The sequence below is a fragment of the Podarcis cretensis genome (assembly GCF_951804945.1).
Source record: "Podarcis cretensis genome assembly, chromosome: 15".
Taxonomy (NCBI): domain Eukaryota; kingdom Metazoa; phylum Chordata; class Lepidosauria; order Squamata; family Lacertidae; genus Podarcis; species Podarcis cretensis.
This window is the reverse complement of record NC_137185.1, coordinates 14149179-14173822: the sequence shown is the minus strand read 5'-3', so window position 1 is coordinate 14173822 and position 24644 is coordinate 14149179. Positions and strand designations below refer to the sequence as shown.

The following is a 24644-nucleotide window of genomic DNA, read 5'->3' as shown; positions in this document are numbered from 1 at the left end:
GCAGGGACGCGGGTAGCGCTGTGGGTTAAACCACAGAGCCTAGGACTTGCTGATCAGAAGGTCGGCGGTTCGAATCCCCGCGACGGGGTGAGCTCCTGTTGCTCGGTCCCTGCTCCTGCCAACCTAGCAGTTCGAAAGCACGTCAAAGTGCAAGTGGATAAATAGGTACCGCTCCGGTGGGAAGGTAAACGGCGTTTCTGTGCGCTGCTCTGGTTTGCCAGAAGCGGCTTAGTCATGCTGGCCACATGACCCGGAAGCTGTACGCCGGGTCCCTCGCCCAGTAAAGCGAGATGAGCGCCGCAACCCCAGAGTCAGCCACGACTGGACCTAATGGTCAGGGGTGCCTTCAGCACTCTTAACAAAAACTACAGCTCCCAGAAGTCTTAGGGGGAAGCCTTGGCTGCTTCTCCTCCACAAATCTGTCCAATCCTCTTTTAAAACCACCCAAGTGGGTGGGCATCACAGCCTCCTGTGGGAAGGAGTTCCAGAGTTTAACTCTGCGCTCCATGAAGAAGTCCTTTCTTTTCTCTGTCCCGAGTTCTAGCGTTAGGAAAGGGGGGGGGGGACTATTCTCTGTCCACTTTTTCCATGCTGGGCATAACATTACAAGCTGCTATTGTGCCACCTCTTCCTTGCCTTTTCTCTAAACCAGGCATGTCCAACAGGTAGGTTGTGATCTACCGGTGGATCACTGGACGTCTGTGGGAGATCACTGGCTCCCCCAAAGAAGCTGAACAACTGTGGCTCCCCTAGAAAAAGCTCAACACTTTACCTCCTCCCTGAAAAAACTCAACAACTTTGACCCGAACCCCCGAAAAAGCGGGTAGATCACTGCCAGTTTTTAACTCTGTGAGTAGATCGCAATCTCTTGTGAGTTGGCCACCCCTGCTCTAAACCAAAAGGTACCATACGCTGCTCCTTGATAATTTTGGCTCCCTTTCTCTTCCTCAACTCCACCAGATCCTTTTTCTTGAGGGGAGGTGACCGCCCTCCCACTTCTCCCCACTGTGCCTCCCTGCGCTCCCTCCAGGCATGGAGCCGTGAATGGCCCTTGCCGGATCGTGAGCGGGTGCTGATACCCTTCTCAAAGGAGGGTGTTCTGAAGCTTCCAAGAGAACACAATGTGTGGGGGGGAATGAAAACCCCCTCCCCGCCTGCTTCCATCCTCCGCTTTCTCGCAAGCAACGACAGGGCTTTAAATAGAGCCTCTTGCCCGCCCCGGTTGCCGCTCAGTGAAGTTACTTTGACATGTGGAAAACGAAACCCCCGGCTGATAGCAGCACAAAGGAGGGCAGCGCTGCCACTGTTTACTTAATTGTAATGTGTATGGCTTTGCTGACATGTTTCAAGAGCTTAGTCATCCGCAGAGGGTGACCTTGTCGTTGCCGAAGGGGGTGGCTCTCGCACGGGGCGGGAGGGGGCAGCCCAGGAACAAGGAAAAAACCAACAACTTGCTATTGATTGCTCGAAACAGCTCCAAAGGCAGGGAAATGGGTGTGTGTGTGTGTGTGTTGAGCATCCATTGACTTCCAAGACCCCTCCCAGGCGCCTGCTATTGTGTGACCTTCCTACTTCGGAAACCGCAGGCTGCCTTTTGTTCTCCTGCGTGATGATAATTGTGCCTTGGAACACTCTTTATTATTCTCTCTTTTTTATTAAAAAAAAAAAAAAGTCAAGGGAAGTGGTTGGGAGGCAGCAGCTGTCAGGAGGAGGGCGTCGACAGAAGCACAAGAATGGGAAAGAGAGGAAAAACCCCAATCCACGGAAAAAGAACATTTTGCCTTCATTATAAGGCAACTGAAGCGATTTAGAAAACTAGCTAACTAACAGGATCTTGATTTTCTTCCTAGGAATGCAAATGGAATAATCTGTGGCACAAATTTTGCCAAGCTGGAAATCTTAGCATGGGTGTGTGATGCATATATACAAAGCTAGATAAATAGATTTTTGTGTGCTTGCGTATACTCTCATCCACATTTATATACCGCATACACTGTAATCCCTCGTATTATGCAGGGGTTCGGTTCCAAGGATTACATGTATACGTGAAAATCGCATATAGCCTAACCCTTGGAACTGCCTTGTGGCTAGCAGGTGAGTGGGAAGAAATCTCACACGAGAATCCCTAGCCTCCCAAAGCTGGAGCACCAAGCAGGCCTTGCCTAGCTAGCAAAGCCAACCTTTAAAAAGCTCCTTGGGGTTGCCCTGCCTGAAAACAGCTTTAAGCTCCAGGCCTTGCTTGTTGGGCAAGGCCTATTCACCTGGGGCAAACAGAGGTTTTCAGCTGTCTTGCTTGGGACTTGAGCAAAAGAGCAGCGACTTTTGGAGTGTGGACTGCTCTGATCCTCCTGCTTTGGTAACATGGTCAGTAAACTTTCCGTGCTTCAAAGCTCTCCGCAGCCACCTCCCCAGATCAGGGAGAAGGGAGACCCTGCCTGCCTCTCCCCCACACCCCAGAAAACCGTGGCAGAGAGATGAGGCATCTCTGAGATGAAGCTGTCGCTGGGGAAGTAATAGCATGCAAGAGAATCTGCCAGTCTCTCTCTGCTTGTGGAGAGCCTGAAAAATGGGTCATGCCTGATAAACATGATTTTGGTTTCTTCTTATCAGTTCTGGCTGGCTTCCCCTATCTCGGAAGCTAATGCCTTGCCCCCGTAGCAATTACAGAGGAGGGCTTCCCGGCCTGCTCCTCCTCTCCGCTTACTCTGTGCTTTGAGATCAGGCTGCTGAGCTCGCTGGAGACGGCAGTATCTCCAACAAGGGGAAGAGGCAAAGATCGGCGGAGGGCCGTGTTCTTCGCGTGGTTCATTCCCTGGTGCATACTGGGAATAACTCTTCCCTGAAGCCCTGGGGAGCAGGTGCCAGTCAATGCAGACAATTGAGTGCAGACTCCATAAAAGGCAGATTAGGGAAGGGATGTAGGTCATGCAGAAAATTCCAGGCCATCTGTGGCTTCTCGGGGTAGGTTAGGAGAGACCCGCACCTGAAACCTTGGAAAGCTGCTGCCGATCAGTGTAGACAATACAGAACTAAATGAGCCAAGGGTCTGACTCTGTATAAGATTGCTTCCTATGTTCCTAGTTAAACTAGACCTTTGTTCCGAACCATGAAGGATGGATTCCTGCTTTATTTTTAGGATAAGGACAAGGTTAGGAACAGGCCACAGTTTCTATGCAGAAGGTCCCAGCTTCAATCTTGGGCATCTCCAAAAAGGATTGGGGAAAGACTCGTCTCTGAAACTTTGGAGAGCTGCTGCCAGTGTAGACAGTACTGAGCGGGATGGACCAATGGTCTGACTATACAGGCGCGTTCAATGTGTGCACAACCACGTACACACGTCGACCCCGGAAGTGACCCAAAACGTCACAAAAAGGGATGGAACAGGGCATCTGCAGGCTTTTAAAATGGTGTTTCAGATATACGCAATCTCCCTTAGACGTGTGGTGCCTTGGAACATAACCACTGCATAAATGGGGGGTGTCCCTGTAATACATCTTCCTATGTTCCTAAGACCTGCCAGCGGTGGCAAAGGGACTGGCTAAGGGAGGCCAGAGTGACTGAGGAGAACCTTCCCTAAAGGAGGGACATCTTGTGGAGGAGCCCACAATGGGAAGCATCATAGAGGGGGAGACAGGGGAGGGGTTGAGACTGTTCTAGATAGACTGTGCCTGCCACAGGAGGCTCCCTGCCATCACCATTCTCCAAACACCCATCTGCATGTAGTCAACCCCCCCCCCCCGTCAACATAGGAGGGAGACAATCAGCCAACTTAGCAAAACCCCAAGGTTGTGAAACCATTTTTTAAAAACCCTTTAATGAAGCATAAGAACATCAGAAGAGGCTGCTGGATCAGGCCAAGGGCCCATCTGGTCCAGCATTCTGTTGTCACGGTGGCCAAAGAGATGCCCCCATGGGAAGCCCATAGTAGTATAAAATTCAATTGTAGGTAACGCTTGAGAATTTGTAGAATTGTTGGAAGGGACCATGAGGGTCATCTAGTCCAACCCCTGCAACGCAGGAATCTTCTGCTCGAGGGAGGTGGGGCTTGCCCACAACTGTGAGATTAAGCATCTCATACCTGACCACTGAGCTATCCCTTGTAGCTCTGGGAGGCGAATGGGGGTCTCCTAACAACTCTTCACACCCTTAACAAACTACAGCTCCCAGAATCCTTTGGGGGGGAAGCCATGGCTGTTTAAAGTGGTACTATAGTGCATTTAGGGGACGCGGGTGGTGCTGTGGGTTAAACCACAGAGCCTAGGACTTGCTGATCAGAAGGTCGGCGGTTCAAATCCCCGCGACGGGGTGAGCTCCCGTTGCTTGGTCCCTGCTCCTGCCAACCTAGCACGTCAAAGTGCGAGTAGACAAATAGGTATCGCTCTGGCAGGAAGGTAAACAGCGTTTCCATGCGCTTCTCTGGTTCGCCAGAAGCGGCTTAGTCATGCTGGCCACATGATCCGGAAGCTGTACGCTGGCTTCCTCGGCCAATAAAGCGAGATGAGCGCCGCAATCCCAGAGTCAGCCACAACTGGACCTAATGGTCAGGGGTCTCTTTACCTTTATAGTGCATTGAATCAAAACTTAACAAAGATCCCCACATGCAGGACTGTTTATTTTAAAAAAAATATCACTCACCAGCATTCAGGTGGCACTCTTTAATCTGGAACTGGAGCTCGTTTTCATTTGGAATGTCTTTCCATGTGGCGAGGAAAACTTGGCGCTCTGTTAGTGGGTGGGAGAGGAGAAATGCAAGAGTCGTTTGAGACATCCTTACATCTCTCCATCCAGACTAGTTTTCCCCCCAGTCATTGGGCCATATTTCAGGCAGCGCAGTTTCCGAAACCCAACACCCGGAGGGAAAGATGCAAGAAGCAGATGAACAGCACCCTTAAGCTAGACTACCATAATGTGGGGCTACCATTGAATCATAGAATCTTAGAGTTGGAAGGGACCCAAGGGTCATCTAGTCCAACCCCCTACAATCCAGGAATCTCAGCTGAAGACTGCTCTGAAGCTACAGTTGCTGCAGAACGCTGCCGCCAGGGCACTAAGTCACATGTCAATCCAGAGTCGTGCTGTTTTCTTTCGCTCTTAATTTAAAAATCCTTAATGGTGCACAAATCACACTGTCAAACACCAACAGAGTAAATTAAAACTATAAAACCATTTTCTAAAACAGCAGCAATCCTATAGATGGTTCTATGATCAAATTTCCCCCGAGTCCTAACTGGCAATAACCTCAAGAAAGCATGAGAGAACAGGTGTGCCTTTTTACACCCAATGATACTGGAGTAAAGATTATGACTGACAAGCCTCCAGTGGCAGAGAGTGCCACAGGGAGGGTGCAACAACCAAGAAGGTCCTTGACTGTATCACCACCCTCAGGCCCTACCTTGCAGGAGGCACCCCAAGAAGGCTCCCCTCCAAGGATGTCAATGACTGAGCTGCCCATAACTGGAAAATGTGTTTTGCCAAGTGTTTAGGCCCTGAGCCATTTAAGGCTTTGGAAGTCAATGACAACACCTTAAAACGGACTTGGACATGACTAGGCAGCCAATGCAGATCACGATAAAGGGGCATAATCTGACTCTGAAATGGTGTGTAACTCAGCAACCAGGTGGCATCATTCTGCACCTACTGCAGATTCCAAACAGTCTTCAAGGGCTGCTCCATGGCAGTAATCCAGGCACGAGGTTATTATAGCTATTATCTCCACTGGCTGCTAATGCATTTCCGGCACAGATTCAATTTTTTGATAGTAGATGTTGATGATGATGATAATAATAACAACAACAACAGCAGCAATAATCATGATGATGATTCAATTTCTTACCCACCCCTTCATTAGAAGGTCTCAGAGTGGGTTATAGCAATTCAAAAATAAAATATTAAGAAGAGTTTGAAACAAAATACAGTTACAAGAACAGGGTGTGTCCTAAATCTCTCAAGTGTCACTGGGGCCAGGTAAAGAGGTGTGTCTTCCAAACATTAGTCATTTGAGTTTATACTGGTGTTTATGATGATATAGTATCCTGTGCTGCTTTTTAAAAAACCGTGAAATCACATTGTATTTCTTTGTGATATGCTTGGGATACCGTAAACCGTTTAGGGATTGGTTTAAAGTATGAAGCAGACTATAAAGTGTCAATAAATAAATGTCTCCTGTCACATCCTTTTTGGCCTTGAAGGGCATCCTTCCTCTTTACCCATCCCATCTTCCCTCTGCCATTCTTGTTCCCAGATGTATATGGATCTGGCAGAAGCAGAAGAGACTGGCCCCCTTCCTTGACATCTCACTTTCCCCTCCGCCTGAGGTCAAGCGACGGAAGAGGCCCCACTTACCCATTTTGCCATCCTCAACAAAAAGCACGTTGAGGGGAATAAGGCAGCTGAAGTAGAAGACATCAATGTTGTTCTTGACAGCCACCTGCCAGGAAGAGGAAGAAGAAAGAGGGAGAAAGTGATTGGCAACCCGCTTCTCCAATTAAGGGTCACCAAGGGGCGGGGGGAAGAGATGGGGTTTCCTAGAAAAAAAAACTGAAGGTGGTCTAGGAAATGAGAATTCCCCTCATTTTTAGCACTGAGGAACCCCTTTGGTCTTAACGCTGCACCCCCTTTTCCAGTGCTTTTTTCCTGGGGAGACGCAGGGGTACACATGCCCCTAAACATTTTGTTAATCCGAGTTTGGCCTCATTGAGGTGCAGTATTTCAATATGAGTAGGAAAATGAGAGTACCCATAAACATTTTTAAGAAAAAAAAGCACTGCTCTTTTCACTTAATGTGTCTCTGCATCCTCCACTAAATAAATCCTAAACAATCATAGGGTCGTAGAATAGGAAGGGACTCCAGGGGTCATTCAAACCAACCCCCTGAAATGCACGAATCACAGCTGAAGAATCCCTGACAGATGACCATCCAGCCTCTGTTTAAAAACCTCAAGTGAAGGAGAGCAGTTCAGTTGGGCTTTCTGTTTCCATGGAAAAGGAAATAGCTGGGCGACAAGAGCACCTGCTTGGCATGCAGAAGGGACCAGTCACCAGTGAGTAGTGAGAAGTACTGAACTAAGTAGCAGGCCAAGTGTCTAACTCAATACAGTGGTACCTCGGGTTACATACACTTCAGGTTACAGACTCCGCTAACCCAGAAATAGTGCTTCAGGTTAAGAACTTTGCTTCAGGATGAGAACAGAAATTGTGCTCTGGCGGCATGGCAGCAGCAGGAGGCCCCGTTAGCTAAAGCGGTGCTTCAGGTTAAGAACAGTTTCAGGTTAAGAATGGACCTCCGAAATGAATTAAGGACTTAACCCGAGGTACCACTGTACAAGGAAGCTTTCCTGTGTAGCTGCCCTTGGTGTCCGTAGTCAAAGCAACCCTGCCCACCCTCCAGACTCCCTGCCTGGTGGAGGGCAGTGTTGAAGTTCAATTATTGTTTGTGGCCAATGGCCATTACAATATAAACACAAAACACAGAGACAAGCAGAGCAGTGGGAAACAATGGATAAACTCAACTCTGATGGAGTTACCTATTTGCCTTCCCTGATACGGAAGCAGAAACAAGAAGTCTCATTGGAAAACCGTCCCTAGGCAAAGCCCTGGTATGGGGATATGTTGCCACTGGAAAGTTTTTGCATGGATCCAACATGGCGGGAGCCGATTGGCAACAATTAACTCCGTGGGGATATTGCCTTTGAGTTATCGCAGTTCCGACGAGTAAGAAAGGGGACTGGAGGGATCCTTAAAAGCACTGCCCAATAAGCCTGCGTGACATCCCTGACAAAATACACGTGAAACATCTTCTAGTTCAATTTGAAAAACTGGGTTCCAGCCATGGCTGGTTTCTGCCAGGGGCACACAGCAACTGGCCGGTGTTTTGCTTTGAACCATTTCATCCTAAAGTACATAAACGCTCTATCCAAACGGCTGCATGCTATGTTTGTGGATCGATTCTGCTCTGCAGCGAGGCATGGCCAAACCCAAGCGCATCACAGATATGCCACTGTCTGAGGTTGGGGCTCTCTGGCAACTGCGGCAGCAGCTGTAGCCATCAGGGGCCTCAGCTGTCCACTCTTCCCCCTCCCCCAAGCCAGCCTGCTATTTTGCTCGATGCTGACGGCTCTCAGTAGACGGAAGCGAGATGCCAGAGAAGGAAAGGCGAGCTTCAGTGGCTACCGTGAGTGTCAGGAACACCAGCCATTAGGGAATATAGCTGTGTATACATTGGGGGGGAGATCTGCATCTGAGTGTTGCTGGTGATCACAACCTCTTGTAATCCCCTTACGGTTTCTCTTTCTCAGTGGAGACTAACTGTCCCCCCTCTCTAGGGTGAGGAATAGGTTTTATCCCCATTATGGGAGTGTCTCCAAACGAACAGGGAGCTGCCCTCTATTAGAGCATTTTTACTCCACACATCAGCCAAAAAAGTTTCCAGAGCAGCTTGCATACAATCCTTTAAAGCAAGACAGTGTCTGCCCATGGCTAATGGCAGGGGATGATGGGAGATCAGAGCCCAGCAACATCCAGAGCAGTGGTTCTCAACCTGTGGGTCCCCAGATGTTGTTGGACTACAACTCCCATCATCCCTGAGCTCTGGTCTTGCTAGCTAGGGGTGATGGGAGTTGTAGTTCAACAACATCTGGGGACCCACAGGTTGAGAAAGGCTGATCCAGAGGATCATGGATTCCACACTTTATCAGACTTGGTCAACGCACCCCTAATTATGCTCTAAACCAGGGTTTCCCAAACTTGGGTCTCCAGCTGTTTTTGGACTATAATTGCCATCATCCCTGACCACTGGTCCTGCCAGCTAGGGATGATGGGAGTTGTAGTCCAACAACATCTGGGGACCCACAGGTTGAGAACCACTGCTCTGGATGTTGCTGGGCTCTGATCTCCCATCATCCCCTGCCATTAGCCATGGGCAGACACTGTCTTGCTTTAAAGGATTGTATGCAAGCTGCTCTGGAAACTCTGCCAACTATGCACTGGGTGGAATACTGTGATGCCCTCTATGTTGGGGCTACTCTTGGTTGGTCCAGGGCAGGGGTCTGCAACCCGCGGCTCCGGAGCCGCATGTGGCTCTTTTACACCTTTGCCGCGGCTCCGGGGCGGATACTAGCGAGGGGAGGAGGCGCATTGTGCGCCCCAACACTCCCCACTGTGGCGGGTGCTGTACTTGCTGTGACGTCGCATGGGAGCAGTGCGTGCGTTAGTCACGCACCGTCCCGACGTCACCTTCCCGCCCGCCCGCTACATTGTAAGGGGCATGTACGCTGGTCACTGCATTGAAAGGGGGCATGTACGCTGGTCACTGTTTTGAAGGGGAGTGAAGAACATACACACAAAAAAAAGGTAACTTGTTAATTTAACGTTTATTTCTATGAGGAGGAGTAATTCTGAGGGGTCAAGCAAAGAAATGATAAAAAAGTGACAAAAAAGTTATTTTTATAATGACGAGTTTTGCGGCTCCCAGTTTTTTTTTCTTCGGAAACGGGTCCAAGTGGCTCTTTTTGTCTTAAAGGTTGCAGACCCCAGGGGCTGCAGCTAGTGCAGAAAGTGGCAGATAGGCTGTTTGTGGTGGCAAACTCCTGCCAGCGTAGGACACTTTGCTTGCAGGATTTGCTCTGGCTGCCAATCTGTTACCAGACCATGCTCAAGGTGTTGGTGCTAGCATGTAAGGCCTTATACAGCTCAGAACCAGGTTAGTTGAGCCTTATCCAGGAGGTTCCAGAGATCTTGGAAGCAGTACAGTAGTACCTCGGGTTACATACGCTTCAGGTTACAGACTCCGCTAACCCAGAAATAGTACCTCGGGTTAAGAACTTTGCTTCAGGATGAGAACAGAAATTGTGTGGCGGCAGGAGGAGGCCCCATTAGCTAAAGTGGTGCTTCAGGTTAAGAAGAGTTTCAGGTTCAGAATGGACCTCCAGAACGAATCAAGTACTTAACCCGAGGTACCACTGTATTTCGGAGTAGGGCCTTCAGTGTGGCTGCCCCTGCTTTGTCGAACAGCATACCTGTTAAGATACAACAGGCACCCACTCTGTATTTTCCAGAAATATTTGAAGCCATTTTGGTTCCGAAAGACTTTCCCAGCTGGTTAAAGGCATCTTTGCTACAAGTCCCCACTTGTTGACATGTTAGTCTTGTTTTAAAAGCGTTGATTGTTTTAAAACTGTTTTTCCTCTTGTGTAAATCACCTTGATTGAGGTGGCAGTTTAGAAGGTGATTAATAGATTTTACCATAATAAAAATAAATCGCCTCCCCTCCTGGAGTTTCTCTCTTGGCCCAAAAAACTAGCTCCGGGATTTTGGAATGCTGAATTTCTGCACCAAGTAAAACTGACACGTGCTACTGCCACCCTTTGGAGGAGGGGCGCCAGCCAGAAAGCAGAACGCTCTTGTGAGCTGCACTTGTGTTTTAAGAGCGTGCCAAGTGCCAGGTGGCTCAAGAAGCAGCTAAGCATGTCGAGCGAAGAAAATGTTCCAAATTCGAACATTCCACCGACAAACGTCAATACAACAGGCACAAGCTGAGTCAGAAGGGTGGCCTGCCTCCCTGGAAAGAGCTCTCGAGAAAAGATCTGGGTCCCAAAGGCCGTTCTCTGAAACAGGGACATAAATTGAGCAACAGGGCGTAAGAATGTAAATAGAGAGCCCTGTGGCACCAGGCCAGTTACCCATCTAGTCCAGCATCCTGTTCCCCAGAGTGACCAAGCAGATGCCCTAAAGGGAAACCAGCAAGCAGGCTCTCAATATAAGAGCCCTCTCTCCTTCTGAAACTGGTATTCAGAAGTGTCACTGCCTCCAGCCGTGGAGGCAGAGCATAGCCATCCAGGCTAGTAGCCTGGCTGATAGATAGCCTTCTCCTCCATGAATTTGTCCCAACCTTTTTTCATGGAACTGTAGATTTGGAAGGAACCCCAAGGGTCATCTAGTCCAACTTGCTGCAATGCAGGAATCTCAGCTAAAACAGACCAGAGCCAGGGCTTTTTCGGCTGTGGCTCCGATCTGGTGGAACGCTCTGTCCCAAGAGACTAGGGCCCTGTGGGACTTGACATATTTCCGCAGGGCCTGCAAGACGGAGCTGTTCCGCCAGGCCTTTGGCCAAGGCGCAGTCTGAGCCCCTCTCTCCTTCTGTAATCCTCATAGAACTCTAACCCACTGGTTGCCATTAATTTGATTCCAAATTGATTTTAGAATGCATTTTAATTAATTGACTTTGTGATTTTATGTACACTGTGCTATTTTCACTTGGTGTTAGCCGCTCTGAGCCCAGCTTTGGCCGGGGAGGGCAGGATACAAATAAAATTTTATTTTTATTATTTATTTTTATTATTCATGGCAGATGGCCATCCAACCTCTGCTTAAAAACCTCCAAGGAAGATGAGGCCACAACCTCGCAAGGGAGACCATTCCTCTGTCAAAATGCTCTTCCTGATGTTGTCAGAATTTCCTTTCTTTTAACTTGAAGCCATTGGTTTGAGTCCTACCTTCCAGAGCAGGAGAAAACAAGCTTGTTCCCTCTTCCATGGGACAGGCCTTGAGATATTGGAAGGTGGCTTTCACATGCCCTCTCAGGCTCCTCTTTTCCAGGCTAAACATTTTAAAGCCATCTAGGTTCATGGCCCGCCCTGCCTCCTGTGGGAGGGAGTTCCATAGTCTAACTATGCCCTGCATGATGGGAGGACTTTATTGTATCTGTTTTGAATCCTCCAGCATTCAGCTTCATTGGATGTCCACAAGTTGTAGTGCTATGATAGATAAAAAGTATTTCTCCACCTATCTATCCATGCCATGCAAAATATTATAAACTTTTATCATGTCAGGTTTCTAAGAGCCCTTCTTGAGTAAGTCAACAGTGAGGCAGCCTTCCAAGAGGGTCTCTGCTGGCAAGGAGGAGGCCGGTGGGATGTGCGCTTGGATTGCAAAATGCTTTTCAGAACCATTCCTGTCAGTGGTTTTCCTCAAAATGCTTCTCGAGTTCTGTGGCTTCCAGGTGTTCCAAAGGGCTGCCCCGAAGGTGAAGGAGCAAATCAGTTGTTCATTTCTGATTAAATGTTAAGAAGATGTTTCTGATGCTTTGAGCTGCCGACAGCAGAACAGGGAGCCTCATAAAAAGGTTGGATCCTCCCTTGTTAGGGGTTTTAAAGGAGCGGCTGGATGGTCCCCTTAGCAGGGATGCTGTCAGAGTGCATCCATTTAAGTCCAGCATCCTGTTCCATTATGTGGGTTCAAACTCCATTAATCTTTAGTTATCAGGCCTAATCTACCTTGCAGGGCTGTTGTGAGCATACGTGGGCCAGGAAGAAAGACAAAGGAAGAAACAAAGGAAAAACCCCTTCTGAGATGGCGTTCCCACCTTTTCCTTTGCCGTGCCTAGAGCAGGCAAGAAACCTCCTACCAGTAGTGAAGGCAGGAAGTAGATATGGAATTAGGGGGTTGTCCTGCCTCTGATGCATTCCTCAAAAGTTTAACTTCCTGCCAGTGATGAGATGGGCGGAGACAACCCACATTACGGATCCTGTTTCTTCCCTACAGGAGAACCAAAATTCAGAGGCCTCGCCCGCAGCCTGCTAAAATTTGCCCACAATGTCTGCAAAACTCTAGGCAACTAGGATTCAGAGGTAGGCAGCCTGGACCTTGAGGTTCATTGCAGGTGTATTATTTGGGGCTAGGCACCAAAGCAACAGCCTGCAAGAGCCGAGGCTGCTATTTTGAGCCACCTGCCTGAAGGTTCATTAATAAACCATGAAGACACCAGAGAGAACAGCTGAAAGGAGAAGCCGGCACCTTAAGCAGTTAATTAACCTTGAATTTTGTCACCGGGCGAAACCTCCACAGGTATCTGGTGCCTCTGCACTGGGCCCAATCAAGTCACACAACCAAACAGAGAGCTGGATCTGACGAGACAGGCGAGTTGCGGCCCCCAAACCCAGAGATGCGCTTTGGTCGCTGCTGCGTCTCACATTTAAATTTAATTTGCTTTATTTACTTCATCATGTTTATATACTGCTCAATGGTAACAGAAAGAACGAAACAAAAGAAATGTCCGGGCGGAGGGGAATCCAAAGTTGGAAACAACTATTTAAAGCAGTGGCATGCGGGTGTGGCAGGAAGATTCAAGGACAATCAATGAAACATTTAAACATTTGAGTCTAGTATAGTTTAGTAAAAAAATAATTGCTTCACAGTGGTACCTCGGGTTAAGAACTTAATTTGTTCTGGAGGTCCATTCTTAACCTGAAACTGTTCTTAACCTGAAGAACCACTTTAGCTAATGGGACCTCCCGCTGCCGCTGCTGCACGATTTCTGTTCTCATCCTGAAGCAAAGTTCTTAACCTGAAGAATTATTTCTGGGTTAGTGGAGTCTGTAACCTGAAGCGTCTGTAACCCGAGGTACCACTGTATTTGCCGACTATGAATAGGTATCTTTTCAAAACGAGAGCGAGACCATCAAGTGAAGTCCTTCCTTCTGCCTGTGCCAAGCATCACCAAACAAAGTCACTGGATAACCCCAGGTTCCAGGTCAAGGAGAGCCAACGAGAGTGCTTGCTACGTATTGGTGGATGCCCATCAGAACCGACCAATTGCCATGCTTGGCAGGGGCTGATGGGAGTTCTGTCAATGTGTGGTTAGCTTGTTGTCAACCCTATTCTAGTCTGACCAGAGTGGGAAGGAGAGAAAGCTTGCCTTGTTCCCCAGACGGTGCTTCAAAAAGCTTAAAGATTCTGCTTCGATTCCCCCTCTGCAAACCCCAGACATCCCAGGCTCTTCTCCCCCCCCCCCCGCCAATGCCCCTTCCCCAATTCTCCTCCACCCCTGCCCCACTCCACACCTGGAGGTTGTTGAGAGGCTCCATCTTCATGACTGGCCCCAGGGTGTTGAGAGGAAGAGACACATCGATGCTCTGGTTTGGCATCAGAGGGGTGTGGATGGCCAGCGGGGTGCTGGGGATGACCCCAAAACTGGGGAAAGAAGATGAAAGGCTCAGAGAAAGAAGGCAGAGAATCTCTCTCTTTTTGAGGTGGGGGGAGGAGACTGAAAGAACTGCTTTTCTGGATGAGGGTGGTTGGGGTGGTCTGCTAGTCTAGCATTCATTGTTGAACAAATATAATAAATCATCATCAACAACAACCACCGGCCAGCCAGATGCCTCTGGAAAGCTCACAGGAAGGGCCAGAGACATGGACAGAGAAACACGTCATCCCATTAAGAACAAACAAGCTTGCAGAGCGTTCCACTTGCAAGATTTAATGTTTCACAAATAGCTGTACAACATGGTCCCACATCAGGTAGAAGTCCCCGAATCTATGGCACATGTACTCCTGCACTGCAATTTCTATTCTGATCTGGAAAGAGAAATTTACCCTCCTCTGACTCCCCCTCTTGCCAGGTAATCCGGATCAAAGACTGGCAATCAGAACTGGTTTATCCAGAAAGGTCTCATATATTTCTGGACTAACTTTTTCCCTCACTGGGCATAGGAAGTCAAAGGACAGGCTGAATTAGTTTAGTTAGATAAAACTGCATATATATAATTTATGTTAATCAAAATGTAATTTTCACTTTTAGCCATGTACATAATAAAACTGTGCCAATCAGTTGTGCTTCAAGCCTTGTGCCCATTTTATTATTGAATTGTCCCGTAAGAGCTATTTAATAACAACAACAACAACAACAATAATAATAATAATAATAATAATAATAATAATAATAAATTTTATTTATATCCCGCCCTCCCCAGCCGAAGCCGGGCTCAGGGCGGCTAACAACACTAAAACAGTGCAACATTATAAAAACATTATAAAAATTAATTAAAATCAAAATTGATGGCAACCATAAACTAAAGTTTTGTAAAGATTGCCAAAGGAGGGAGTCAGGCTGCGCCCTGACCAAAGGCCTGGTGGAACAGCTCTGTCATGCAGGCCCTGCGGAAAGATGTTAAGTCCTGCAGGGCCCTTGTCTCTTGTGACAGAGCGTTGCACCAGGTTGGAGCCGCAGCCGAAAAAGCCCTGGCTCTAGTTGAGGCCAGCCTAACCTCTCTGTGGCCTGGGACCTTCAAGATGTTTTTATTTGAAGACCGTAGGTTCCTCTGTGGGGCATACCAGGAGAGGCGGTCCCGTAGGTATGAGGGTCCTAGGCTGTATAGGGCTTTGAAGGTTAAAACCAGCACCTTAAACCTGATCCTGTACTCCACCGGGAGCCAGTGCAGCTGGTATAGCACCGGATGAATGTGATCTCGCAGTAAGGACCCCGTAAGGAGTCTCGCTGCGGCATTCTGCACCCACTGGAGTTTCTGGGTCAGTCTCAAGGGCAGCCCCACGTAGAGCGAGAGAGGTAAGGAGCCAACTGCTTAGCTTGGCGGAGATGAAAAAATGCCGCCTTTGTTATAGCTGCAATCTGTGCCTCCATGGAGAGGGAGGTATCGAAGATTATACCCAAACTCTTAACGGACGGTGCTGGCACTAATTGCACCCCCGCAAGAGATGGGAGTTGCCCCCTCAATCCCATATCGTCCCGTCCCAGCCAGAGGACCTCTGTCTTCGAAGGATTTAACTTCAATCGGCTCCCACGTAACCATCCAGCCACAGCTTCCAAGCATCTGATCAGTGTGTCTGGGGCTGAGTCAGGATGGCCATCCATCAACAGACAGAGTTGGGTGTCATCAGCATACTGATGGCAGCGCAGCCCAAACCTCCGGACAAGCTGGGCGAGGGGGTGCATAAAGATGTTAAAAAGCATCGGGGAGAGTATCGCACCCTGGGGTACTCCACACACCAAGGAGTGGCGGGATGACAATTCCCCCCCAAGCGCCACCCTCTGTCCCCGACCAGAGAGAAACGAGCGCAGCCATTGAAGGACTGTGCCCTGGATCCCCACGTCGGCAAGGCAGTGGTCCAGGAGTTCATGATCAACCATGTCAAAGGCTGCTGACAGGTCTAGAAGAATCAGCAGCCCCGACCCGCCTCGATCCAGCTGCCTGCGGAGATCATCTCTTAGGGCAACCAGAGCCGTCTCGGTCCCATGACCAGCGTGGAAGCCGGACTGGAATGGATCCAGAGCCGATGTTTCATCCAGAAACCTACCAAGCTGTTCAGCAACTGCTCTCTCAATCACCTTACCCAGGAATGGAAGATTCGAAACCGGGCGGTAATTGGATAGATCTAAGGGATCTAATGATGTTTTCTTTAAAAGCGGGCGCACCACTGCCTCCTTCAGTTCCCTTGGGAATGTCCCGGTGCCAAGGGACAAATTGATGATATCCCCCAGGGGGACCCGCACCTCATCTGGACACGCTCTAATCAGCCAGGACGGGCACGGGTCGAGAGGACAAGTGGTGGGCTTTCCAGCTCGGAGGAGGCTGTCCACATCGGATGGGGATATCCGGTCAAAGTGGACAGTCGATGGGCCTCCAGTTCCTTTATTGTATCCAAATTGGCAGGGAGGTCATGGCGGAGCAACAGGACCTTCTCTGCAAAAAAGCTCGCAAATGCCTCACAGCTGTGTGTCAAATTGTTATTTAAATTTGGCTGTCCTTCGAGGGACGTTAAAGACAGAATTATACTAAATAATTGTGCCGGGCGAGAGCTAGCAGATGCAATGGAGGCAGAGAAGTAGGACTTCTTAGCGGCCTTCACTGCCATCTCATAGGTTTTCATGAAAACCCTATAAGATGTTCTTGAAGCTCCATCACGGGCACCCCGCCATACTCGCTCTAGCCGTCTGAGGTCCCGCTTCATTTTCCGGAGCTCCTCGGTAAAGCAGGGAGCCCAGTTTCTGCGGGGTCGCAGAGGGCGCTTAGGTGCGATCTCATCGATGGCTGCCAGGAGCTGGGTATTCCAGCCCTCAACAAGCACAGTCAATGAATCGCCAGGGGGAGAAAGGTCCCGCAAGGCTTGACGGAATCTATCAGGGTCCATCAGCCTCTGCGGGCGAGCCCAAATTGGCTCGCCACCTAAGCGGGGTGGGGGTGGAACGTCAATCCTGGCTTTTAGAGCGTAGTGATCAGACCATGGCACCTTCATCAAAGGAAACATGATCACATCTATACCGACGCCAAAGATCAAATCCAGCGTGTGGCCTGCTTGATGTGTGGGGCCCGAAACAAACTGGGAGAACCCTAGTGTCGCCATGGAAGACACCAGGTCCAGAGCCTGTGAGGAGGGAGTGGCATCAGCATGGATGTTGAAGTCCCCCAATACCAATAGGTTAGGGAACTCCAAGGCCCAGCCGGCCACCGCCTCCAACAGGCCTGACAGGGTGGCTGCGGGTGCGCTAGGTGGCCGGTACACCAGCGAGACAACCAAGCTCACCTCGGAGCCCCACACTAGGCCAACACATTCAATGTCGGGGATCGATGGCGATGGTAGAGCCCTGAAAGAACAATCTTCCCGGATTAATAACGCCACCCCTTCCCCCCGGCCCACAGTCACAGAGAAGCACCCCTCTGAGTTCTTCCTGCATCTTGCTATGGGGAGCCTCTTTGCTAGCAGAAGAGAACTTTCTAGAGGTTTAAACTGTAAGTTAATATTGTCTCCTGTGAAAAGACTGAGGAGAGCCAGCTCCGGATGCTTAGAGACATTTAGTCCAGTAATTGCTTTTATTCTTGTTTTTACTGTTGTTGTCTGTGTTTTTAATATCTCTTTTTATACCCTTTTAATTCTGTTAGTGTTTAATTACATTGTCCTTTCTATGCTAGCTTGTTCTATTTTATCTGTGTAATCTGCCCTGAGTCCCGGACTTTCTCCCAGAATCAAGCTGCTTTCCCACATGCCTACTGTGTGTGTTGATTAGTTTTGCCCTGTATTAATAATTTTAATAATTTTGCTATTTCTACCCCACCCATCTGGCTGGCGTCTTAAAGATCACCAAACTGATGGAGCGGCACAAAGCAAACATGAGAAATACTAGTTTTCTCAGGGGGGAAAAGACTCAACCATCACCAAATGCCGGCAGGGTACAGCTCCTGCCACCCCTGGAGAAGAGGCAAAAGGCTTCAGAGGACCTGCCTGATCCTTCCAGGAGGAGACGTCATCCTTATCAGGAATGCCCTCCAGCAGCATCAGGCAAACAGACTCCAGGCAACCACACCCGTCACTCAGCAGCCTTACCTGTTCTTGTTAAACTGAATGGCAAAGTCTGTCATGTGCTGCAAAGCTTTGTTGGTGAAGCTCATGTCCATGTAGATGTGCCCTTGCCGGTGACTGAAGGTGCCAGAGATCTCCAGGCCTTTGGCTTTCACGGCCGGCAGCCACACCTGAAAGGTTATCAGGGAAACCGTGGTCAATGTCAAATGGGGCTGGGCCTGGAGAGATGCTTACGTCCTGCCTTCTCCATTTCAAAGGCAGCTAGCCTCAGCAATTAAAAAGTAATCAGGTTCTGATGGACGATGAAATCATCTTTGGATGGTTGAAAGAATCAGGGGTTTTTTATTTAAAAGAAATCAACTTTCACGGGGTAGCCCAGCATAGAGTTCAAACCTGAGGACTTCCTGCCATTAACAGGAAGATTGTTAAGAGAGGTGCCAAAGCACCAATAGAATTATTGGATGAATTTCCTGGGGCAGGGAGTTCCGCAGCCTGGGTGTTGCAACAGAGAAGGCTCTTTCAAGAAGGTGCCTTAAGACCTTCTTAAGGTGCATTGTGGGGGGCTCCTCCCGTCCTGACCTGAGCAAATGGGGCAGGAAGGCACAAGAGGAGGCCATCAAGAGTGCAGAAGATGGAGCAGACTCGCTCTCTTGTTGCTCTAGAGGGCAGGATTAGAACCAGTGGCTGGAAATGGCAGGGAAGTAGATTTTGGCAACACGTATGGGGAAGCTTCCTAGCAGTGAGGGTTGTTGGGCAATTGAATAGGCTGCCTTGGGTGGTGGTGGTATGGCCTTCCCTGGAGCTATCAGGGATACTGTAGCTGTTGTAGATCCTTGACTGAGCAGGGGTTCAGGCTAGATGCCCACCAGATCACCCAACACTGCAATTTCTATGATTTCAATACTCAATCCATCTAGCTTGGAAGCAAACGGGCAGACAACGGAAGCATGATTAGAAAGCTGCTATGTTTAAAAATAAAAATCCCTTTTTGCTCAGGCTTTCCCTAATCATTTGCTCTAGATTGGGTTGTCCTGCTTTTCGCTCTAATGATAATTTGTGATGTAGGTATAGATTTAATGTATTATGCTTTGGGATTTTCCACAGTGAGCGGTATATAAATGATTCCAAATAACTAAATATGGAACAATGGGGAGGGGGAGTAGAAAACAAAAACAGTTTATTGTAACCTAAAGTGAAACCGCCAGACAAATTGTATTGGGAAAGGTGAAATGCTGCAGCCACTCTCTTTCTGCAAGTACCGATTTGGGTGCCATGTATCCTCCAGGTGCCATCCCAATGCCGGAAGAGAGCTCAAAGAGGTCGTTGAGTCCGCTGCTGACCACGGCCGGCGTCGGAGACGGGGCGAAGGTTGCTGGAACCGATGATGGAATGAAGGTCTGCCCCACCTGGAAGCAGGAAACGGAGGAGGAAAGGGATGACGGCATCTCAGAGTTTTGCACACAGTGGATGCCTTTATTAAATAAACCGCAAACTCGGGTTATATCCTGAATATTTCAAAGCTCTTTACCGGAATCTCATTGAATTATCAAGAGTGCCAAATAATGGATTTGCATACCAATGCGCTCTGCAAATTTAATCCCCGCAATCATCTCCCCCATCACCTTCGCAGGGTGAGCGTCCTTTGAAAACCGCCTGCCTAAGAGTCCTCCCTTCTTCTCAAAAGGCTTTGGAGGGTGGGGAGGGCGGAGGGTGAGCGAGGGACACTCAGGGGAGCTCTTTAGCCCAGGTGGTGTTAATCAGCTCTCATTTCCATTCCTGCATTCTCAAGCACTTGCAAAAAAAAACAACACAAAAAGGCACCCAGGACATTAAAATGATCAGATTTGTATGAATTCAGGAAGCCGAGGGCAAAGTGGGGTTACAAAACTCTGAAAGAAACAACTGGCCCTGTACAAACCCATGAACAGCAGCATCCGGGGACCCAAGGGTGAGAAAGGCTGGGTTAGTGTGTCAGACTAGGACGAGTGTTTAAATCCCCACTCAGCCATGAAACTCACTGGGTGACCTTGGAGGGAAACTGCCTCTCAGTCTAGCCTGCCGCAGAGGATAAAATGGTGATGGGTCTTTTCCCCCAGACTACTTGGGCTTGCAGCTGAGGACTGAACCTGGGATATCCTGCAATGCAAAGCGAGGCTCCACCACCGAGCAAGAGCCCTTCCTCTGAGTATTTAGGGCACCTCTGGTGCATGTGTTGGAAAGGGGATGTGGGAAGGGGATGGAGAGGAAAAGAGAACAGAGCATTGTGTTCCAAGGGGGTAAAATGAATGGGGGAGACTTACTGCTGGGCTGCCTCCAATTCCCCCGCCAAGGTCACTGCCAAGCTGCAAGAGAGAAAGAATCAGGGAGAAGGGGGGAAAGAGAAAGAGGGGGGGGGGAGAGTTCATTTCAGCGAGGTTGTCAGGTGCCAGAAAAACAAAGGACCCCAATAAGTGCTGCAACACCACACGCCCAGTCCCTTTCACCGTGAGCAGACTAGTCACCCAGCAGGAGCACTGATATAGCAAAGGCGAGGACAGCCACGAACCTGAAACCCCAAAAAGTCTGCAGGGAGTAAAAGCTGAATCCAGGCAAAAGCAAGGAAAATGCAAAACGTGGGCACTGGCCACAGAGATCTCGTAGGCATGCTTCGGACATCCAGGAGATCTGCCGTACCAAAGCTACAGCTTTTTAAAGTGTCACCATATTTGTCCAAGTCGCTCCTAGATAACCACCTGCATCTGAACCCATAGAATTTGTATTCTTCCAGCAGAGACGACACATCCACCCAGTTTTGACTTTATAGAGTACAACTGAAGTTACAATTAAGGCTAGGTGACCAACACAAGAAAGTCTCAGGCTCAGTTAGCAAGGAAGGTACAGGTTGCAATTGCTGCTAGGCATGAGGGCAGTGTGCTCCCTTCTGAACACCAGCTGCTGGAAGCCACAGGAGGGGAGAATGCCGTTGTGCTCAGGTCCCGCTTCCGTGATTCCAAGGGACATTCCTGCACTGAAGGAGGTTGGACTAGATGAGCCTTTGAGTCCCTTCCAACTCTACAATTCTATGGTTCTACCTGGTTAGCCACTGTCAGAACAAGCCCCCGGCCTGATCCAGGAGCCAGGCTCTTCTTATGCTGTTCTACTGAAATGTGTGTTGCAGAGTTCCTAGCATATGGTCAGGCCTGGCTGACGGGGAACAGAGTTGCCTTATATCGTATTGGCCTGAATATAAGCCCCACCCACAAATAAGCCCCACCTTTAAAATTCAAGGGGGGGGGGAGAGAAAAAAGACAATACCTGCTACCTTAAAATTCCACAGGCACTCACACCTGTAAATGGCAAATGTAGAAGTGATATCACATCCTACAGCGATATTGTAAAAGCCAATTTTTGTAAGGTTGCGAATTTAAGCCAAACTTTAACTTTTCACAGTCGAAATTTGGGGGGGGGGAGTGTGGGTTATATTCAGGCCAATACGGTACTAAGTCAGGTGCCACTGCTCCTTCTACCTCAAAGTACAGTATACAGCAAAGGCCAGAGAACCTCAGGCCCTCTGGTTTCCTCTATCTGGCCCTCGGGACTCTCCCCAGGCCACCCCTTCTCTCCACCCTTGCTCTGCCCCCTTCTCAAGTGCTTTTGATTGGCTGGAAAGTGAACTGTAGTCCCGTCTCTTGCTTGAGATGATTCATGTGTGTAAAAATCCCTGGCTTTTGCGCGGCTGGAGTGCAGCTACAGGGCCACATGGGCCCTTCCGCCCACTACTGCATCTGGCTCCACCCACTATTACCTTGCACCTCCCTGAAAGCCACCCAATGAACCAAAGGGGTTCCCTGCTCTGGCTACGCCAACAGGGGTGGCTGTTTCTGGCAGGGGGAATTTCCTGGAATGAACCTGGGCCCACCAACTTCATGCAAGGTATTTTCTCTGCGACTGAGCTACAGCCCTTCGTTACAGCCAGCCGAGCACCGTATTTCCAGAGGGGGAAAATATCTGAGCACTTATGCATTTACGACTCCCTCTTGCAGTAGTAACCGTGTGGGGCTATTGCCTCGTTTCAATTTATTGCCGCATTTGCAGGCAGAACGGAAGGCTTGCCTTGTGCGGAGAAGGCAGCCCTCGTAAGGGAAAGAGAGGAGCCCCCGGCAGATTAATTCCCAGCCATGGAGGAGTCAGAGGTGCCCCCCCCCAGGGGCCTTCAGGAGTGTTCCCTTGCGAAACAAGGAAGGGGGAGGGTGGAAACAGCGAGCAAGCTTCTTATCAGCAAGCCTCTTACATAAAAGCAGTGTCAAAACAGCTTGTGAATAATTCTGCATAATAGCACCAGATGTTTTTATCTGCCTTTCATCGGTTCCTGCGCCAAGATTATCTCAAAAAGAGCCACGGGGCTGGGAAGCCGACTTTGAAAGAGACAATCACAGCTTCTCGTTCATTCACATAATAATTATAATTTTTACACACACACACACACACACCTCTTCCCCAAGCTTTGTAGATCTGGCTGAAATAGGGGAAGGGGGATTCCTGGAGACCCAAGTTTCCCTACAAGAAACTTGTCTGGGGTTTCAATAGGTAGCCTTATGGCATCTAAACAGGGCATTGGCCTAGTGAGCTTCATGGGACTCTGTGTGTGTGTTTGAGCTTCAGAGTCCTCTTCTAGACCCAGAGGGCAGAAATGTCAGCCCTGTTTGACTGGCAGGCAGCGTAAAGACTTCTGGATTGGTCCAGCCCACCAAAAATATTCAGAGTCCCACAGATGGGAGCTGTAGCTCCAAACACCTCGAGAGCAGCAGGCTGGGGGTGGAAGCTGACTGGTTATGGACTGCAATGGTCTAAGACAGCAAAGTGCTGTCCATGGTGCTGAAGTTGCTGGGAATATTGTTGAGCAGTTTCCTTTGGCGACAATCACGCCATATGTTAAAGCACCATTATGCCACTGTCAAAAGTCATGTCTTCCCCCAAAGAATCATGGACGCTTTAGTTTGTACAGGGTGCCGAGAGTTGTCAGCCCCAAAATTTCCTGGGAAGAGGGATTGCTAAACGACTTGTTTCCCCAGAATTTATTTCTACAGCCACTTGCAATTCTCGCTCTTAGGTAAATCCCAAACTTTCTAAAGCCATCCTTCCCCAAAAGGGAGTCATGTAACTGCCCTGTTCTGAGTCACAAACATTTTTGCAGCTGCTAACAAAAAGGATGCAAATTCCTTATGTTCTTTCTGGACGATAAATGACATATAGTGGAGCAATATCAATGCTGGATCTAAGGGAACTTCATGTCTCAGTATTTCTGCTATTCTAATAACCACAGCTGCATGTCCACCACATATGGTTACATGTTCCGTTCTGCTTTTTCATTTGTTTCTAATGATTTCATACTGTTGGTTTACTGCCCTAATAATATCATCTGTTTTGAAGACTGCACACTGCTTTAGAGATTTTAAAAACGTGAAGCGGTTTATAAAAGCTTTCTAAATAAATAAACGATGTGCCTGGAGACAGGCAGCCAGGTCATGCATCCACAGCAGTGAGCAGAGGAAGAATGACGGCTGGGAGGAGCACAGAGAGAAGAAACACCACAGTGCATCTGCAGCAATACAACCGGACACCTTTGTCTGCCCCAGCTGCAACAAAACATGCCTCTCCCTTATCAGTCTCTACAGCCAAAGCAGGCGCCGCAACCTGCCAACAAGTTTGACTTCACCCCCAAAGATGCACTTCTCCATTGTCTCCTGAGACAGACAGATGCCAACAAAAATAAATGATGGCAGGTGCTTGAGTCAGCAAGGGACATTTCTCGGCTCCGTTCCCACAAGACAGGCTGCCCCAGGAACTTGTTCCAGCAAAATTCTCCTCCACGCTAATCCAGTTTTACTCTGGGCATCTGCCTTCTCTGGATTCCTATCTAAGAGCCATGTGTGAGGCAGGCAGGCAGGCAGGCAGGCAAACAAGAAGGCAAGCACTCTTTCGCTGAGGCGCTGCCAAGATCCTGCAATGTTACGTGAGGGACGTGGCGCCTCTAAGTCCCAGCCGGGATGAGAAGCAAGGTGGAGCTAATAACAGAGAGAAGCGCCGGGGAGACCTGCCGTTCAAAGGCTCAGCCATCAGGGAGGGCCAGGGCAGCCGGAAGACGCAGAGCCCTTAATGGAAGGGCTAATGAGTGACAGGGCAGCGCATCTGCTCGCAAGCAGCACATCGGCAGCCGAGAGAGCTGACAGGAAGCCTCAGAGCGCCTCCTCTCCACGGAGCTTAAAGCGGAGTCCGAGTGGCAGGAGGCAACAAATAATTTCCTGAGCAGAGTCCAGGCTGGGGGGCAACCAGGCCGCAGCTCAGAACGAAAACAGGGCTCTGCACACATTGCGGCTCTGCAGGGAAAGTGTGTTGAGGAACAGGGCGCTAAAACTTTAGCACCCTGGAAAGCGCCACTGGTTTTCACTTACTTATTAGTTGTATTTACAATCCCCTTCCTCCCCCTCCCCAAGAGCGTCCTAGAGCGGGTTTCGATAATAATCACAATCAAAACCAACAAAGATCCTAATAAAATCATGAAACTAAATCAATAACAA

At 49.0% G+C, this 24644-nt stretch overlaps 1 protein-coding gene across 2 annotated transcripts in view; it reads right to left on the bottom strand.

Moving 5' to 3' along the window:
* The window catches only part of AP2B1 (adaptor related protein complex 2 subunit beta 1), a 63604-nt gene that overhangs the window by 7154 nt on the left and 31806 nt on the right, over positions 1-24644 (bottom strand). The window contains exons 15-20 of one of the 2 annotated variants that reach the window (XM_079955509.1): positions 20388-20429; positions 19347-19493; positions 18112-18257; positions 13836-13965; positions 6343-6427; positions 4636-4722 (exon numbers count right to left, since the gene is read on the bottom strand). In XM_079955509.1, the coding sequence (XP_079811635.1) occupies positions 4636-4722; positions 6343-6427; positions 13836-13965; positions 18112-18257; positions 19347-19493; positions 20388-20429 (637 nt within the window). The remainder of the gene's footprint in view (positions 1-4635; positions 4723-6342; positions 6428-13835; positions 13966-18111; positions 18258-19346; positions 19494-20387; positions 20430-24644) is intronic. The other variant, XM_079955510.1, reaches the window with a different exon arrangement.